Source organism: Uloborus diversus, chromosome 7 (genome assembly GCF_026930045.1).
Source record: "Uloborus diversus isolate 005 chromosome 7, Udiv.v.3.1, whole genome shotgun sequence".
Classification (NCBI taxonomy): domain Eukaryota; kingdom Metazoa; phylum Arthropoda; class Arachnida; order Araneae; family Uloboridae; genus Uloborus; species Uloborus diversus.
In genome coordinates, this window is record NC_072737.1 from 66,499,249 (window position 1) to 66,519,947 (window position 20,699).

At 33.8% G+C, this 20,699-nt stretch overlaps 1 protein-coding gene across 1 annotated transcript in view; it reads right to left on the reverse strand.

Moving 5' to 3' along the window:
* Nucleotides 1–19,459, reverse strand: part of LOC129226715 (dynein regulatory complex protein 1-like) — a 35,671-nt gene extending 16,212 nt beyond the window's left edge. Inside the window, exons 1-6 of the mRNA XM_054861343.1 lie at nucleotides 19,337–19,459; nucleotides 15,987–16,112; nucleotides 14,225–14,499; nucleotides 9,924–10,070; nucleotides 7,363–7,394; nucleotides 794–996 (exon numbers count right to left, since the gene is read on the reverse strand). Of these exons, the coding sequence (XP_054717318.1) occupies nucleotides 794–996; nucleotides 7,363–7,394; nucleotides 9,924–10,070; nucleotides 14,225–14,499; nucleotides 15,987–16,112; nucleotides 19,337–19,459 (906 nt within the window). The remainder of the gene's footprint in view (nucleotides 1–793; nucleotides 997–7,362; nucleotides 7,395–9,923; nucleotides 10,071–14,224; nucleotides 14,500–15,986; nucleotides 16,113–19,336) is intronic.
* Between the last annotated feature and the right edge of the window lie 1,240 nt (nucleotides 19,460–20,699).

Below are 20,699 nucleotides of genomic sequence, written 5' to 3' on the forward strand. Positions count from 1 at the left end.
CATATTTCTAGTATTACTCTTTCAAACTTTCCTTTGCATATACAAAGGTGCCACACCCCTAACAGCACCCCCCCCCCCCCGTATGTGGGCATCCCAGGCATATATTTCCTTTGGGAATTTTTAAGCTAATGCTAAACTTTGTTCCATTTAAATCAGAAAAGTATATTTTTCCTTTTATAGAAAAAAAATAAATAAGTAATGCTTTTGATATCAATCTAAGAAATATTTCTATGTTCAAAAATCTTTATAAAGCTTTATTTAATGTAGCAAAAACAAGCAATTTTTTATGTTCGTTATTTGTTGCTTATTTATTTATTTTAATTTTCTTGATCAGTTTTTATTCTTTCATTCATTTTGAATCAATTAAAATTATTATATAATTTTCGTTGTCTCGGAATCTTTTGATTACTTTAAAATTGATCGTATTAAAGAGAATAAGATTTAAGAAAAAAAAATCTGCTCTTAATTCTGCTAACACAGGACCATTTTGTCTTTTTTTAATGTTTGAATCAAAATCGAGCGTTTCACTTATTGAACAGCATGCATTTTCGAATCCGCGTGTTTACATCCTTCAGAACCCGTTTCAGCCACTCTTTCCGCTCCCGTTTGCGACTATTTTTTTTAATTAAACTCGAAAGCGAACAAGGAGCCAATCTTGCAGCTCGGCGGCAACCCTATTTTCCCCCTGTAACCGGTAGCGCTTTCCGAGCGTAGCTGTTGTCGCAACTCTGAAAACTACGTTTTCATATAGGGACTCTAGTCTACCCTACGCACCGTAGTTTAAATTACATACCAATTCAGTAGCGATCTCATTCAGCACCGCTTCAAATTCACCATTGGACACAAGCAATCTGTATGACTCCGCAAATTCATCATCTTGGATTATTCTTATTTCACTACCCTTTCTCTCAACTTGCCCTGCTTTGGCTCTCTTCTCCTCACTTCGAACTTCTGAGGGAAACTTTTGAGGAAAGGTGAGATTATCAGAAGATATATCTGAAAAGAAAAAGGTATTTGACACGCAACAGCACACTAACGCCTCACATTTCAATTTTTAATTTCTAACAGTTTTCTGTGCAATATTTGAAAAATAGTAAGAATTTGAAAAGGTATACATAGAAGGAAGAAATATGCTAAAAAAGATCACTGCGTATAAATCCGCTTGTCCACCTTTTCTTCCTCTTTTTTGAAATAGCTTAAAATTTATTAATATATATATATATATATATATATATATATATATATATATATATATATATATATATATATATATATATATATATATATTTTTACCATATGCAACATTTCGTTTTAATAATACATTTTATAAAAATATGAACATAAGACATACCCATACATACACTGAAGAGCCAAAACGTAGTGAACACCTCAATATTTTTCAATGAACCTGTCTGGATGACGTAAGGGGCACATGAACCATGAGATGTTTCGTGAGTGCTGCTGGCGAAATTTGCCTAAAAAAGCAGCACTAGTCCCCGACATCTCACAAAACAAGCAATTGGGTTACTGAAAGTACAGAATATCAGCATGACATGAAATACAAACATTGAACCTTTTAAAAACGAAAAATACAAGTTTTATCTAAAGAAAATAGAACAATATTTAAGCTACAAGATTTATATAAAGAAAATAGAACAACATTGAAACCACAAGAGAAACAAAAGAAAGAACGCACAACTATCAAATTCATGGAACAGAAAAATCACGGAACTGACAATTGACTATCGCTAGTCCTCCACAAGACTGCAAATGAAATGCTTCGTAAGATGCTCCGGATATTGGTTTTCAGTTAGGGTAGCAGTTAAAATTCGAATCGCTGTTTTCAGATTTTTTTTTATTATTGCATATTTTTTTATATCTAATAATTTGTGAAATGATTATATTTTTGAACACTTTTCTACTGACACAACTGTGAAAATGAATTAAAGAATACACTTCGAAATCAAAATCCTGACGTTTATCATACAAAGCTATACTGGGAACTTTATTATTCAGTTGAATATTGAGATCAAGGAAATTAACTGACTCATCCTTATTTGTTTGTTTCAGCAGTAGTTCATTTGGGTAAATTTCTTTGTGTAAATTGTGAAAATCATTGTTATTAAAAATAATAATGTCATCAATATATCTAAATGCTTCTATATTGTTGTTTATTAAAAAAATAGATTCATAAAAATGCAAAAATAGGTTTGCAAATGCACTAGAAAAAGATGTGCCCATCGGTATACCATTGATATGTCTGTAGAAATTGGAACCATTATATAAGTAGTTCTCAAAAATACAAAATTTAACAAGGTTAATCCAAGAGTGTTTTTCTAAATTGATGTGTTTTTCATATCTGTCGAAAAGTCTATTTGAAACATCGATTATGAGTTTGTGGGGAATGTTAGTGAAAAGATTTTCAAAGTCAAAAGTATTAATACTATGAATAATGGTATTTACCACTGTTTATGAAATCTGTTTATGAATTTCTTGTACACGCATTGTGAACTGGAAGTGTCACAATGCGTGTACAAGAAATTCATTTTCAACAGAATAAAAAGAAGGGGCTGTAGGGGGAGAGGTAAAAATAAGCAGAATAGGCAAATACTTGATACCATTAAAGCTGTTAACTACGAAGAATTTAATCTAACAAATCTAAAACTAATTAAAACTGCGATACTGTCCTCAAAAAACAGAGCACTGAAATACTTCATTAAACATCATTTGGATGAGTTTAAATTTAATAACAAGACTGTAAATGATACCATAATAGACCTTATAAAGTATAAATTAAATGCAGATGAACTTTGTCAATTTAAAAAACCGACTAATTTGCCGGTGGAAAATTTTGTAATTTCTTTTAAAAGCAGAAGATTTGACTATATTAATTTCTCTAAGATCTTTGAAAAATGTAAAGGAAGTTTCCCACTTAAGTATAAATGTAATATACGTAAGGTCTTCAGGTATGAAAAGAATTTAAAAAGGCTTACTTGCAATTATAGTTTTTACAGTAAGAATATTGATCAAATAAAGGAAACGGACTGTATCTGCAATGAAAACATCTTTGAAAACTATATTGATAAGGATCATGGGCATATTATTACAGGAGATTTGGAAATAATTCAAGATGAATCATTAAAAAACTTGATGGAAAAGGGTTCGAAATATCGACCGCAGAGTCACATAAGTAAAAGAACGATCAAAAAAGTATTTTGCAAAGAATTGGATATTTTCATATTAAAACTTGCTTATAAATACAATTCGCCAACTGAAGGTTTTTAGAATGGAAGAAAAATATTTTGAATGAATTCAGTTATTGCTATAATCTTCAGGAGATTCAGAACAACAACATAATTGACAAAAATCTTAAAAAAAGTATAGAGGACCTAAAAAATAGTTTTATTATAACCACAGTTGATAAAGCGGCAAATAATTTTGCCATCATGTGCAAATTTTTTTATAAACTTATGCTTCAGAAGGAATATACGAATATCAATACATACAAAAAAGTCACAGAAGCTGAATTCAGTTTAAAGAAAAGAATCCTAGCCTTCGACAAAATTCTAAACACACGGCATCTCAATTTCAATTTTCCTTTCCTTTTTATAACGGTTAAGTTTCATAAAAATCCAATAAAGTTCAAATTCGTTACTGGTGGAACATACTCCTACAATAATCAAGCAGGTTACATTTTTTTCGAAAAATTAAAAAATATCTTGGCCAAAATTGCACAAGAAAAAAGTTATATAATTCTGAATAACCAGAAAGTTCTAGATTTCATAAACAGTGGTAAATAACATATTCAGAGTATTAATACTTTTGACTTTGAAAATCTTTTCACTAACATTCCCCACAAACTCATAATCGATGTTTCAAATAGACTTTTCGACAGATATGAAAAACACATCAATTTAGAAAAACACTCTTGGATTAACCTTGTTAAATTTTGTTTTTTTGAGAACTACTTATACAATGGTTCCAATTTCTACAAACAGATCAATGGTATACCGATGGGCACATCATTTTCTAGTGCATTTGCAAACCTATTTTTGCATTTTTATGAATCTATTTTTTAAATAAACAACAATATAGAAGCATTTAGATATATTGATGACATTATTATTTTTAATAACAATGATTTTCACAATTTACACAAAGAAATTTACCCAAATGAACTACTGCTGAAACAAACAAATAAGGATGAGTCAGTTAATTTCCTTGATCTCAATATTCAACTGAATAATAAAGTTCCCAGTATAGCTTTGTATGATAAACGTCAGGATTTTGATTTTGAAGTGTATTCTTTAATTCATTTTCACAGTTGTGTCAGTAGAAAAGTGTTCAAAAATATAATCATTTCACAAATTATTAGATATAAAAAAATATGCAATAATAAAAAAAATCTGAAAACAGCGATTCGAATTTTAACTGCTACCCTAACTGAAAACCAATATCCGGAGCATCTTACGAAGCATTTCATTTGCAGTCTTGTGGAGGACTAGCGATAGTCAATTGTCAGTTCCGTGATTTTTCTGTTCCATGAATTTGATGGTTGTGCGTTCTTTCTTTTGTTTCTCTTGTGGTTTCAATGTTGTTCTATTTTCTTTATATAAATCTTGTAGCTTAAATATTGTTCTATTTTCTTTAGATAAAACTTGTATTTTTGGTTTTTAAAAGGTTCAATGTTTGTATTTCATGTCATGGTGATATTCTGTACTTTCAGTAACCCAATTGCTTGTTTTGTGAGATGTCGGGGACTAGTGCTGCTTTTTTAGACAAATTTCGCCAGCAGCACTCACGAAACATCTCATGGTTTTTCCCTACCCTTGGGGAGTCCCCCCTGATGAGGCCCTAGGGTATTTTGGGATTTTTTCATTATTTCCTTCTTTTAAAATAATTTTTCGTTCTTGTACAATCCTTATATTGCTATCAAATGTGTTGTCTACCAGTATCATAGAGCAGCCTGTGGCGCCTATTGAAATGAGTAGTGAAGTTCATTTTTAGTGAAGTTCATTTTGGTTCACTTGTACAGATTATAAATACAATATATGATAGTGTTTCTCTCTCTCTCTCTCTCTCTCTCTCTCTCTCTCTCTCTCTCTCTCTCTATATATATATATATATATATATATATATATATATATATATATATATATATATATATATATATATAGGCTCTATATTAAACTAATGCCAGCGAAAATAAGAGATCATTCTTGCACTTATTTTTTGCGAGTGATGGGAAAGACAGCTGATCTAAGAAAATTTATAGAGTGCAAATATTAATGACTCAAAGACTTGGAATTAGTACCCCCCAAACTGCGAGACTGTTAGGTTGTTTGTGATTTGGTGCATTAATATTTATGAAAGGGGGGGGGGGAGGATAATGGTGAAGCCAGCAGCAGACGCCAAGGTGCAGGACGTCCACGTGTCTTCAGACTTTGAAGACTCTCTCTCGGAAAAGCAAAATCAACGCCAAACAATACCTCAACTGGTAGACTAATACAATGTAGGACCAACCACAAGTGTTTCGAAACACACAGTTTAACAGACGCTATTAGTCTAAGATCCCACTAGGCTTGACCTACCCCCATCGAATTTCCAGAAATTGTTACCATAGATGAAGAGTAAAAGTTGTAAATAAAACGCAAAAGTAAGAAAGAATTTCTACCTCTTTCACGTGAACTAATCAGGGTTGACAGGAGGTGAAAGGTGCCTAAAAATAAGTAATTTACTCTCATCGAGTTTTCGAAAATCGTTATCATAAATTAAGAGAAAGAGAGGGTAATAAAACGATTGAGTATAAGGTTTTCTACATTTTTTGGGTCCCTAATCAGGGTTGTTAGGGACGTAGAAGTGCTCAAAGAGGGAGATAATTTACCCCTTACCAAATTTTCGAAAATTGTTGTCATTAATGAAGAGTAAAAGCTGTAAATAAAAAGCCGAAGTAAAGTTGTCTACCTTTTTCCGGTTCCTAAATCAAGATTACCAGAAGCTAAAAAATGCCCAAAAATAAGTAATTTACCCTCATTGAGTTTCCAAAAATTGTTAATAAATAAAGAGTAAAAGTTGTAAACAAAACATTTAAGTAAGGTTGCTACCTAGTACGTGTGAACTAATCAGGGTTTCTAAGGACTAAAAGGTGCCCAAAAAATGAGTAAGTTACTTTCTTCGAGTTTCCAAAAATTGTTGTCATAAATGAAGAGTAAAAGCAGTAAGAAAAAACTATTAAGTAAGGTTGCCTGCTTATTGCGAAAAGGTGCCCAAAAATGAGTTACCCTCATCGAGTTTAAACAAAAGTTGTATTAAAAAAAATGTAGGCAAAAATATTACAAAACCGATGGTGTAGGGTCACCCAAGCAAAAGTGGACCAATCATAGGGTTGTCGTTATTCGAAGTTTCAATTATTGAAACTTCCGATTCAATAAATAATTCATATTTTTACTAAAAATAATTTTGTAATTTTATTCAATAGACTTTGTATTGCATACTTATACAATTATAAAAGAGTTATCTTGAACCGAAAGTGAATTTTAAAATGATTGCTGCACAATGGGGTGGTTTCCTGTAGTCAAAAGTACTACTTTTAGACATTGAAATGGATAGAATGAGCAAAACAAATAGCATAGACCCAGAAAATACTTTCATTTTCCCAACAGTTTTTTTTTTAAATTTATTTTTTAAAATGTCCGATTTTTAAAACAAGGCATGGTCTTGATGCCGTCACAAATGATGCACTTTGCCGCATCTTTCTACTGCGTTTCCACGTTACGATAATCAAGCAGCGAATTAAATATTGCGCTCTACGCTTGCTATCAACCATATCGTTGCTAATACACGTGAGTAAAGATGCGAATTAAATATTTTGCACAGTGAACGGCAGCACTGAATGGCATTTCATCATTTCTGATGTCATCGGCATAAGCCGTAAACAATGAAATCGCTCCGATGTAAGTAATTTTTTAAAAATATTAAACTTAAACAAATTTATTAAAAAATGGTCAGATCCTATGTTTTTAAGCACATTTCTTTCAGAAAAAAATACTTTTAAAATTTTGGAAACGACCCCATTACAGCAAAACGCATAGTTACGCATAACACGAGGCATCGGAAAAAAAGTGAAAAAAAAAAAAAAAAAAAAAAAGCTGAACTACAAACACTGTGTTTTCAACAAGTGATTACCGAACGAAACAATTTTAAACTTTTAAAACTGGAAGAAAAAAAAAAAGGATTTTTTTTTTTGGATTGAAAAAGTTCCGGATTTCGGGTCTTCCGGATTTTGGGATTCCGAAATTGGGATCCCATACTGTATTACAATCTGGAGTTCAGAATACTAGATGTTACTTTAAATAAGTATACCTTTCATCAGCTCCTTGTTTTCCCAAAATGATCTGAAAGTATAAATACGATAAAGCAAATAAATATCTTATAGTAGCAACTCGGAGTACTTCAATTCGTTAAATTTATTAACTTATTGCAATGAGGGCTCGAGTTTTTTTTTTTATTTCTTTCTTTATTTACCCTTTTTTTTTTAAAAAAAATTATAAAAATCAGATTTTTTAAAAAATTAAATGAGATTTTTTTTTTTGAATTTTTTCAAACAAACATCTAAAAGTTTAGATATAATTATGTAATGCACAATATTCTTAAAAGATATTTAAAAAAAAAAGCTAATTTTCATGGCATAATTTTTTAAAGTAAACCAAGTTAAGTCAATTTGCACATGTATGACTCAAATCAGATTGTTTATAACACCAGGAATAATACACTGTATACGCGTAGAAAAGATTAAGTTTAATTAAAATTCTTTTTTACTTTTGAAAGTAAATGTAATCCACGCCATTGTTTCATATTTTATATGAGCACTTACATTTCTCACCGAGTACAATATAATATGTTTTCTATTTAAAATCTTATTATATTTTTCAATACCTAATTAGTAAAGCCCAGAGGTTCAGTTCATTACTAAAAGCAATTACAATAACATGAATTAACATATCCATGAATTTTACTAATGAAATTTGGATATTTTTTGTAAATATTTCATAAACGAAGGTTTAGAAATACGTTATAATCTGTGGTGCGAAAAAAAGCGGATTGGTTTTGCATAAAATTAAAAGTGTAAAGTTTTTTCATAGTATATTTTATCAAAGGAATCCGATATTTAACAATTACACTTTTCATAGCCTTATTAGTGAAAATTTTTTAAATAAACGTGAAATTTTTGTTTCATTCTTTACTTCATTTCTGAAGAATAGCGACAGAGTATTTCAAAGTTCTGAAAAAATAATTTAATTCCAAAGCATTGAAATCATACACAGAGCGTAAACTCACTTACAAACAGCCAGAGACAGACTCAGATAGCTCAGTTAGTCGAATCAACAGTTGTAAATTAAACACACATCTGACACAGTCAATAAAATGTATAAGGCAGTGAAAAGCAAAGGGATGTAAGTGGACATTTTCAAGTTTTGAGTAAAACCGCGTTTAAAGATAACGTTTTAGGTAGGCTTTCATCGTTTTTTTTTCTAAATTATGCTGTACCGCAGCACCTACCAGGGCTACTAGTACTATCTCTTGCCCCAAGACAGAGGAGAGGTTCACCTACTATTTGTGCTGGTTATCTCCAAAATTTTGATTTTTCCACTTACATCCCTTTGTTTCTCCCTGCATCATATGATAATCACTAAGCAGCTTAAAAACTTAGGTTGTTCATGAGTTAAAATGAGTTATATCTTCTAACAGGATGCTTTTTCTGTCCAGTTAGCTTCAAGGTTCCTTTCCCATAAAACGATATAAAAGTGAAGTAGAGACATTTGGGGTGAACAAAAACAAAATTTCGATTTATGTTTAAATTTTAGATCGATCCCCCTCCCCTTTTGGGAAGCATTAGGAGATAAAATTGTATTGTATTGCATCTAATACTTTGCTCTCGGAGAGTACAGTCGGCCAACAGAAGTGTAAAACTCATGGACAAATGTCAAATGAGAATATGACATGCAAAGTATGTTGATGTTATATTTTGCATTTGTAATTAAACTTAAAGTGCTTTGAATAAAAATAACTTTCATCATCATCCTATTTTCACATTCAAAGTTCCTTTTACTGCCACTAAAAAGCAACACATTCAGTTCTGCAACGGAAAATAACAGAATTAAAAAAAAAAAAACTAAGCACTTTTCATAATGCCCTCAAAATGACAAAATAACTTTTCTGGGCCAGAAAGTCCTGTAGAATTATTCCAAGAAAAAGACTTCTCAAACGAAGAAAAGTGCGACTCAAGTGATGTAGAGAATGTTTTATCATTATCAAGCTTACAATCATAAAGTTGAGTGTTGAAACATGCATATTTTTCTTAATGGGAAAGTTTAGTTTGAAATGACTTGAGCTCACTTTTCTTCGTTTGAGAAGTTTTTTACTTGGAATAACTGAAAACTACAGGAATACTTAAATTGTCCTTTCTGACCCAGAAAAGTAATTTTGTCATTTTGAGTGCAATATGAAAAGTGCTTAGTATTTATTATTATTTTTTTTTAATTTTGGTCTTTTAAAGTTTTCCGTTTTGAAACAAAATTTTTATGTGCAGAGAAGCCTTGATTTAAAATTTTCATTATGATTGCTATTAATATTACTGTCGCAAGGCAATAAAATTTGTAACAATGGATTTTATATTTAAACATTTAATGGAGAAAATAAAAGAAATTTTCTCTTTTCCATCCTAACCGAAATAAGAATTTTGTTTTAGAATTTTAATTTTTCAGCGTTAAGTTGTACCTTATGATTAAGCAAATCGTTTAGTGAAATCCCGAAGTCTCTAAGTGGTCTAGTTGCTGAGATATAAACAAAACCAAGCCTCAGATTACTCCGTGACAAGTATAATAAAAGTGCTTAAAAAAAGAGAGTCAATTCAGTAGACTCACGTATCAGGAGCTTCCCACTTCACATTCAAAATATCTTTGTGAATTAACTTATCGCTGTCAATAAGCTCGTTTAAAAGTTCTTCGACTTCCAATTTTTTCATCTTCATCACGTTTTGACATTTTTTCACAGCATTGTCATGAGCCAATCTGATGGAGAAATGTTCGGAAATGACATTAAGTGAAAAGCTAAGCTAGAGTGTAGAACAGAACAAAGGAGATACATTGGCGAATGATGAAAACAGTGACGATATAACGGATTTATCGCTGTATTGGAAACGAACAACTTCTTAGCCGCCATGTTTGATCAAAGGTACTGGGTGCGGCTTATCAAATTCTCGTATTGGAGTGAGTGCTGAGTGAAACGTGTCTGGGATGAAGTATAACAGTATACATGCCATTTGCAGTGTTGCAATGGTGTAGCATTGCGACCATTGTCTTTTGTTGCAAAGGAAAATATTCGTAATGGTGAATCTTTGCGAACAAGGAGCATTTTGCATTTCCATCTTGGCCGACAAAATCCTGTTCGGCAAGAAAACTATTCACGTTTGACTATCAACATTCAGAGCTACAAGTTTTGCGTTGAAAACAAAAAAGCCTGGCAAACCTCGAACCGTAACAACACAGAAAATTGCGAGGTGCGCACGAATGATGATAATGGAAACTGAACAACGATTTTGGAAAAAAAGGAAAAAGTCCGAGTAAAAATACGCACGTGCTCGGAACAGGGAAAAATAATCCGCATAGAATTTCCCTCCACCGATTACCCCCTAAACCAAAATCCCTACAACTAGTTTGAATTCACATACCCCACACTCCTACAGGGAGATTCCCATCCATCATACTCTCAAGCAGAAATGCCCTTGGGGATTGGGGCGAAAGATGGTAGACATGGATAATTTTGCGGAATGGAGCTCCATATCTAACCAGAATGATGATAATTTTTCCAAATCGTCTGACATAATTTGCCGAGCAAGGATATTTTTGGGAGGTCACAGTGATCTCCCGTCGCCTCCCATCGGGGCACGCCTATATCCACCTTTGCCCTAAACACTACTGCTGTTCCGTTTTACTGTTACTTTCTTTGGAAACTGGTTGAACCTAGATTTATATGAAATACACAGTCAGCTCAGTCAATTCCAGCCGATGACTGCAGTTTCGTGCTTATTAGCACTCATCAGCCCGGCATAGGAAGTGTCTGAGATGGAGGTGGAAACCTCTTAAGGAATCCAAGAGTGCCAAATAAACTGGTAACTAATACAGAATTAGCACTGACCAGAAAACTTACTGACTAGACTTACACCATTTTCGCGTGAAGAAGAATGAGGTTAAAACTAAAATCTGATGGTGTAAATAACGATTGTGAAAAAAAAAGGGCTTAGCGGCAATTTTGCTCTCAACGGCTCACTTGTAAAAGCGATAAAGGAGAAAGAAGATTTGTTGCAGTTCCTGAATTCTGTAATTGCATTGATGATTGAGAGGGAGTAAAAGTGACTTTTATGCGATTAGAAATATTTCGAAAACAACCGTATCAAGGAAGATTATTAAATGTGTTTAGTATTAAAATTTTATCCAAGAATGAGTTGTTCGATAAACTAAATTCTGTTTTTTTTAGCACATTAGGGGGACCAAAAAGTTATGTCGTTCTCTTTAAGCCGTACATTTTTAACATGTTTTTATTTTTAAATTTGGATGTTATAAACCTCGTTATCAGCAACTTTTCGCAATCTAGCGAACAAAAATTCAATCTCGGATGAACAAAATTCTCTTGACTTAGGATCAAAATCTCTGGAGGTGGATAAATAACAAACTGCTACCGCTTCTGAATTGATTTCTACAAATAAGATAGAAAACCCCAGTAAACATAAATGCGTATTTTGCGATTCATTTTCCCATTTTAGTTCTGAACTAGGGGGCTATCGCCCCCTGCTCGCTATCGCTCGCCAACCCCCGGAACTGCTTACGCAGTTCCCTGTGGATCGCTTCGCGATCCATGCTCGCTTCGCTCGCTCGCTTCGCTCGCTCGCTGTATGCCAATACATTAGCCTAGCTAAAATTTTCCGTAAAAATTAAAGTTGGTAATTGCATTTAGGTCACCATCCATTTAACCAATATGAAAATTACGTTCATAATGTTAATTTGTCTGCTTTAGCCAGATTTTCGACAGTTTAACTTTGCTGTATGTAAGATGACTGCCTTGGCAATGTGCACAACTTTACCATTATAGATACAAAAGTGTCTGTCATTGCTTTGGAGAGATTGCACTTCTACCTGTTGGTCCGCGGAAGGTATTTTATTTCCCTTCTACCACCCATTGGAAAACCAATGAAGGCATTCCCCTATCCGCCACCTGGGGACGCGCCCTCTAGGGGTTACAGGCTCCCCCGAGGGATGTATTTACATTATTTACACTCTTATATATTTACATATTTACACTCTTATATATTCTAATCTGAGAAAACTTCCTCATATACACAATTAAAAATGTCCCGTTTGGGAGCCACAACTGACACTGCTTCAAAAGATCTTGTTCTTGATAATGCCACATAGAGCTGGCCATGACTAAAAACAGGCTCAGAGAGCACCAAACATATTTTCTCAAACGTTTGTCCTTCTTGTTGTTATTCTGAATCCTTGCCACGTCACGAACAAAAAATGGTTTAACTAAAAACGCGAAAACTCGCCAAGGCTACACAATACTAAAACTACTATAACCCTAAACAAATTTGGCGAAACCTTTCAGCTGAGAATAAAAGGAATAAAGTAAATTCTTTCTCGGTTATTCATTTTGAACTGAACTGTCGTACTGAAGCAGAGAATAGACGACGCTCAAAGCGCCTACGCGTTCAAAACAACATTGCCGATGAACATGATTGTGGAGCAATGTGTGAAGAATGCGAATTTTGTGGTGCTCTTTATTGGCAGAAAGAGCGTAATACTGCAAATAAATATACTAAATGTTGCCATGACGGAAAGTGCGGTTACCGGCATTGTGTGACGCACCTGATCTGTTGAAGGAACTGCTGACTGAAAATTCCCCAGCCGCTAAAAATTATCGGCAGCGAATCAGAGAATACAACTCTGGAAATGGCTCGTCTTAAATTGGATTCAAGAACGGTTTCCTGCCTTCTTTGAGCTTTTCTTTGCTGATTAAGGTTGAAATGGGCCACAGCCCGACTCAAACTCATCTCAAAAAAAAAAAAAGTTCGTTGAGTATTCTGTGATTCAAGATTTCAAAACAACGTAGAAGTTTGTTTACATGATTTATCGGCGAAGTGTTGCCAACAGAGGTTTAGAAATTCACCCCTTCATTTGCCGGCACGTAAGAGAATTATATATATAGATGTGAATCCGCTAGTAATTTATGACGAGAAGAGCGGGAAAATATCCTAATGAACGAACTGATTTCCTTTTACGATAGTTTTATTATAATAGTGCCTTAGACTTGGAGTAAGCAAAGAAACACTTTAAATATTTTTAAAACCCAAATTTACTGCGAACCGGAGCAAGAAAAAAAAAAAAAATCTTTCATACAAGTTAATTTTCCCAACATTGGCAATTTTAATGTGATTCAATGGTTAACTCTCGCCTTGGTTAAATATTGCCAATAGCGACCAAATTGAAACCAGATTCAAAAAAAAAAAAAAAAACGTCATTTTTGTCGTCAAGTTGGCAACAAAACTTGGCGACCAAAAGCCTGGCGAAATACCACCAAGGGTTTGCCAAATTATAATACCACTTGAGTTTGCATTGAAATTAACAATAATTCCCCCCCCCCCAAAAAATGTGTAAAAGACCCCGCCCCTTTGGAACACCCGAATGCAACCAAAAGGGGAGGTGCACAACTAGACCCCACTAGGTGTTTACGCACCAAATTTCAACTTTCTAGGACATACCGTTCCTGAGTTATGCGAGATACATACGCACATACATATACATACGTACATTGGACGTCACGAGAAAACTCGTTGTAATTAACTCGGGGATCCTCAAAATGGATACTTCGGGTGTCTATACGTTCTTAGGCATACATCCATGTGTGGTCGGGTTGAAAAAAAAAACTCAATATTCATTTGGGGACGAGTAAAATGGAAATTAAGGCCGATCTTTCAATGAAAATTTTTTCGCAAATACAATACCTCCTTTTTTGAAAATGGTAGTAAGTAAGAAAAGAAAAAGAAAGAAAGAAAAAGAGTATCAGCAATTTGGGGATCAGCACCCCCCCCCCTTTTTTAGTGCACCAGCCGCCTATGAGTTTATTGAGCTAATATTATAAAGCAATATATGAAAAACTTAACACGTACTTATTAGCTTGCCTTGTCCTCGTAATCCTCTCGTACAGCTTCAGTTGAGTTTTCATTTGTTCATTTTTTTCCAGATCGTATTGGTTCTTGAGGTAGCGGAGTTCTTTCTTGAGCCGATTCCTTTTGCTTACTTGATCGGTGAGTTCCCGCTTCATTTTGGTAACTTTCGGCATATTTTCCTTGTAGTCCTTCTCCATCCAAAAGACTTCCTTCTCTAGCTTGGATCTCGTCAGATAATAATTGGTTCTTACTTTCTCCAGCTCTGTAGAAAGCATCTGAAAAATAATAGCAACTATTTGCAAAACGCACAGCAACCACTCATTAACCCGGACCCAACTAAACCGCTCGAAAGATCCGGAAGGCCATTTAGATGTAGGGGAATGTGGGGCAAAATGAAATAGTTTAAAGATGACTGAGATTTCTCAAAATAAACAAATTCTAAATTTGTTTTCAAAACTACTTTACATAAAGAAAGAACATAGTATCCGTCCTAGTCCGACTGAGAATTGGACACACTCGAGCACAGCGACATGTGGCTGGTATTAAGGTTTTCCCCTTGTGCCCAAAATGTAATTTGACTCAGGCTGCTCCCGCCCATATTTTCTCTTGCATCGGCTGTGACCTGAATCAGCTGTATTCCGACCCTTCTGTTGTTTTGGAGGGACTTTGTTCGCACGGCTTCATGGACTTGGTATGATGTTTCTGTCTGCCAAGTGGGACAAGCAACAACAACATAGTATCCTCATACAAATAATAGACGATGATCGAGTAACCCGCGAGTTTCAACAATGAAACTCGCATCACGGCATGATAATTTGATAATGGTTGCTTTCGTTGATTGACCGGTGGCTTACCGATCGGTTGATCTAAGGCCCCTATATATACGAGCCGGCGCATCAGCTTAAGATCAGCCTTTTTGGATGGGAGCGCGGGTTTGAGTGGTTGTCTTTTCTGGCCAGTAATCGCGTTTGGTGATTGTTCACTGCGAGCGATTATTAGCAGCACGTGAATTGTTTATTAAATAAAGTATTATTTTCGGCAAATTTGGCGAAACCCGGAACTTTGCTGTGTAACCCTAGCAGTGCAACAATGAAAAATCCGATCCAAAATGCCTAAACTTAAGCTGATGCGTCGGCCTGTCTGTATAGCGGCTCTAGGTTGATCACATGACAAATAATGACGTCAGCTCCAATGCTTAAGCATTACGTTAGCTGATGTCATTAGCTGTCATGTGATCAACCTACCGGTCGAGGCAGTCTAACTTAAGCAATATGCTTTGGTAATGTTTAACATGCATGGAAAAGCTTTATTGTGACAAGCCTGAACTCGATCCGGTAATTTAACTGTTTTACTGATAAGACTGTGTCATTTCAGGGGAATGAAGACACGAAAAAATTATCAACAATAAACGTTACCTACTGGAGTTCAGGGTAAATCCACTGGAGTTATTAGGGTTACAATTTCAACTATCAAAATATCACCAAACAGGCAATGGCTTCGTTCAAATGTAGACGCAATTTTCACCCGTCATACCTTGATAGGCTATTTTCTAGTTTTATAATAAAATTCGCTTTGAAATACAATTTTTGATTTTTGGCAGTAAAGTTTGGGAACCTTTGTGATAGATAGGTACCAACAAAATAAACAAATCAAAAGCTGTTCTGCCTTTCTGAATAATCCTGATTTCACAGATAGTGTTGGTTGAAATTAAAATGATGATAAATATTTATGAGTGCCAATAATTTATGAATAATTAACTTACGAACAAATCTTCAAAAGCTTTTTGCCAATGAACGGTCATTTCTTTTTGATCAGCAAGAAAAGCATTTCTGATATCTTTTGATGTGAGTTCTTGGGTGCATTCGTGCCACACGGTCATTCCAAGAGGCTGAAAAGTGACATTAAGAGCAAATGTATTAGAAAGTTTTACAATTCGTAATCACAAAAATATATGTAACCTAATATAAAACGCGACGGTGTATGAAAAGCATCCATCATGATTTGGACATAAGATTTAAAAAAAAGTAAGATTAAGTAATAGGCCGGGGGCCTATGTGACCGAGCGGTCTGAGTGACTGCTTGACATTGGCACACCTGAGGGGATGGGTTCGACTCCCGCTCCGGTTCTTTGTGATGTAAATTCTTTCATGTGTTGTTTATATGTGTAATAAAAATGTATCCATGCGTAAGGGAGGCAAGTCACTCAGATTGTAGTCCTCAGCAAAATAAACCTGTGCAAGTGAGGAGGGGGATGAAAGAATGTACGAATTCAGAAAAATATTTCGTTCGATAAGTAAATTCTATTCTACAGTTTGTGTTAACGAGATTTCCGCCCGAACTATCTAAATATTTTGACCTAATTTCGAAAAGCCAGGTAAAGCACCGTTTATACGTTTTTGAAGAGACTTCATAAACACACGTATAAATAAAAAAAAGCGTATAATGGGTATCCGTTAATATTGGAATCTGCAGTGACCAATTTAAGAAACGTATCAATGATAAAAATGTATAAAAGAGAAACTCAGAAACAGGGTGCTTCACGTTGGAAAACATTTTTATTTTCATAATTGTTTGTAAGATGCTCGTTATTTGCAGAAAATGTTCAAATTCATCGCAAACTTTCCAATGTTTAAGCTTCTATGCAATTTTTAATCAAGCTGTACTAATCAAATGTGTAATTAGTGAAAAGTTTTTCGACAAAAACATTTCATAGTTCCATGAAAATTTCAAATTTGCATTAAAAGTACGTAATTATAAGTTTTAGCGCAACACTTAAACAAAATTGCCTTAGACGCTTAAAGATAAAAATTTAAACAAAATGATTTTTCATCGAAAAATTTTAAACACAAAGTATTACTTGACTGTGTGTCTTTTCGTGTAAATCTTTGATTTTATGTAAAAAGTTTGCTCCTAAGTCTTGCATCCAGGCAGTCATGTTTTCCTAAAAATGAAACAAAAGGACGTTAACACGTAAATATAGATAGAAATGCTTAATCTATTAAAGTCAAGTAGTACCCTTACCTCAGTGGCAACATTTCTCAGCCAGGCCCTGACAAAGGGAGCAACTGCTCTCGAAACCAGTCTGCCAATTTAAAGCTTTCATTTGCACCTATTAACATTGCACTTTTTCCATATTTAATCGATCTGTTACTCTGAAGGATCAAAATTGGAGAATGTCAGCATTCACTAGTGATTCTCCGAAGTGCTCGGTCTTTCGCCGATGTCTTTGATATGCAAATGTTGACATTCAACGGAGAATCTTGATATTTACTACTTCTCGGTTTTTCAAAATATTTAAAATTTCCCTTAAAATGTTTCGAAAATAAATCAGATTTAATCTGTGACAAGGAGTAGGTTACAGCTCTAATATATACAAAGAGTTTTTAGTCTAAAATCTTTCGTCTGTTTAGAGGTACCGTCGGACAGGCTTTCATCTTTACTAATAATAAAGTTCAAAGTTTGTCTGGATATCTGGATCTCTGTCGGGATATCTGTCCGGATATCTGTCGGTATATTTGTCTGGATCTCTGTGACGTTCATTGCGCCTAAACCGTTCGGCTGATTTTCATGAAGTTTGACACAAAATTATTTTGTAGCATAAAAGTGTGCATCTCGAAGCGATTTTTCAAAAATTCGATGTTGTTCTTTTTCTGTTCCAATTTTAAGAGCATTTTACCTAGCAAATTATCATAACATGAGCGAGTAAATTACCTTAACGCGGGAGAGCAAATTACCACAACGTGGGCGAGCAAATTACCATAACGTGGACGAGCAAATTACCGTAACAAGGACGAACCATTTAACATAGCAAATTAGCGAGAAATTCATCATCCATTATTTGTAAATATACAGACCAAATTATCTTTTAATTTTTCTACTACAGGAAAAACCGTGCTAGTATTCTTACATTTCAAAAAAGAGAGAAGTGTAAGATAACTAGACTTTAAAAACATTTTTTTATGCACTTTTATTATACTTGGCCTGTTTGTCACGGAGTAATCTGAGGCCTGGTTTTACTTATATCTCTGCAACTAGGCCACTTAAAGACCTCGGGATTTCACTAAATGATTTGCTTCATCTTAAGGTACAACTTAGCACTGAAAAATTAAAACTCTAAAATAAAATTATGATTACGGTTAGGATGAAAAACAGAAAATTTCAAATGATTTCTCCATTAAATGTTTAAATATAAAACCTATTGTTACAAATTTTGCTGCCTTGCAACAGTAACGTTAAAAGCAATCATACTGAAAATTTTGAATCAAGGCTTCTCTGAAGCAAGCATGAAATTAGCAAGCATAAATCCTAGAGAGGGACAATGATTAAATTTTAGTGCCAACTGCTTAAAGTTTTAGACATGTATATAGGTTTTTTCCCTTTTAGTACCGAGCATTTATGTATGTAAAAATAAGGTGAAGTTTCGTGATGGTAAAATTATTCTATTTCTGAAATACATTTACACTAAAAAGAATAAAATAACAGAATCTTTTAAAAAATACTAAGCACTTTTCATAATGCACTCAAAAGGACAAAATAACATTTCTGGGTCAGGAAGGACGATTTAAGTATTCCTGTAGTTTTCGAAAATTCCAAGAAAATGACACCACAAACGAAGAAAAGTGTGGTTCTAGTCATTACAAACCAAACTTTCCCAATAAAAAAAATATGCTTGTTTCAACACTCAAAGTTATGATTGAAAGTTTGATAATGATAAGAAATTCTCTTCATGACTAGAGTCGCACTTTTCTTCGTTTGTGGTGTCGTTTAATTGGAATTTTAGAAAACTAGAGGAATATTTAAGTTGTCTTTTCTGACCCAGGAAAGTTATTTTGTCCTTTTGAGTGCATTATGAAAAGTGCTTAGTATTTTTTTTTAATTATGTTATTTAGTGTTATCTTCAAATAGCGTTGACGGATACACAATAGTTTGGAAACACGCGAACCTCTCAAAATCACCTCTACATGTAATCAGTCTTCACTCACCAACAGCTTAGTTTTAAAAAATATCACAAGGTTGGTAATAGAGGTTGTCTCCGGTTACCTTTTATTTCTTCCTTTTAACTCAATGGACCCTACTGTATATTCTGCAAAAGTTAATTTTTTCTACACTTACTCGTAAATGAGATATTTCTTTCTCCCCTGTTTCCTCCACTTCCGATAAAAACTTTTCAACTTCACTAATAGAAGGCAACATCAATTGCTTTTGTACTCTCTTTCTGCAATCTTCATATTCCATCTGGAAATACTACGAGACGGAAATGGTTTTAGAATAACAGGAAACAGTTTTTTTTTTTTAATAATATACATTTTTGTTAAAAATGCAAAATATTTTCTAAGAAAAAGTGATGTATCGTTTAAAAAAAAACATAAATATCGCAACGAATTTCCATTTACAACGAATTCATAAAGGGAATAAAGTATAAAGAGCATTATTATTTTTTTTTTCAGAGAAAATACTTTAATTTTCCTAGCATTTGATTTTTATTTATTTGTTTTTTTAAATCCTAGATTTCTAACGCAAGGTGTGTCCTTGTGTGATGACACAAATAATGAATATTTACATAATATGCTATCAACCGTACAATATATTCCATTCAATTCTTGATTTTCCTATTAATTTAACAAGTACTTTAAGAACTCCCGGAATCCGAAATAAAAAGCGAAGTTTGAGCATTTTTTTTACTTTTTTTGGGATATATTTTAATCAAAGTAATTGCTGAAGTAATATGTTTAATCAACCAATCTAAATTTCTAAATACGTAGCATATTTGAGGCAAAAATGCTTAACACATTTATCATTAAATCCAGTATGTAACTGCCCTATCGAAGAAACGAACTCTGTAAAACAAGTTTCACCGTTAGCAAAGTCACAATGGAAGGAAAACAACCACCGTCCTGTTATAGCTGCAAGGAACGCAACAGATCTTGGCTAAAACAACTAATTTGCTGATTAAGCAAGCCCGTCATTTCAAAACTTTCCAAGGTGGTCAAAGCGTATTTAAACTCAACTCAGTGGCGCAACAGCTCATGGGGACCAAGGCCTACTGGGCCCATCTCAGTTTACGGTACCGAGGGCTCCAAGGACGGATCGAGAAAGTATTCAAGGAGGGGGCGATTGACTTCTGAAATTTACACTTTCACAAACTGCCAAACCTCCTGCCCACTGAAATCATAAAAGATCCTCTCAAATTCTTCTTCTTCTTCTTCTTTTTTTTTTTTTTTTTTTTTTGGAATTTCTATTTCTAAAAAATTCCTGAGGAGTGTATACTGAACTCCATCCTTTACCTTAATGTCATCAAAGGTGTCCTAGAATTACTGTTTTTGGACTTTAATTTTAAAAAACTTTACAAATGAAAGCTTCCTAAACCCATTTAAAATCGTCTAAAATTGAGCTTTGGAAACTTCGAAAAACTTCCTATACAAAGTTCCGATCTTTGAGTGTTAAACCATTTCCTTTTTTAAGATTACAATTCTGA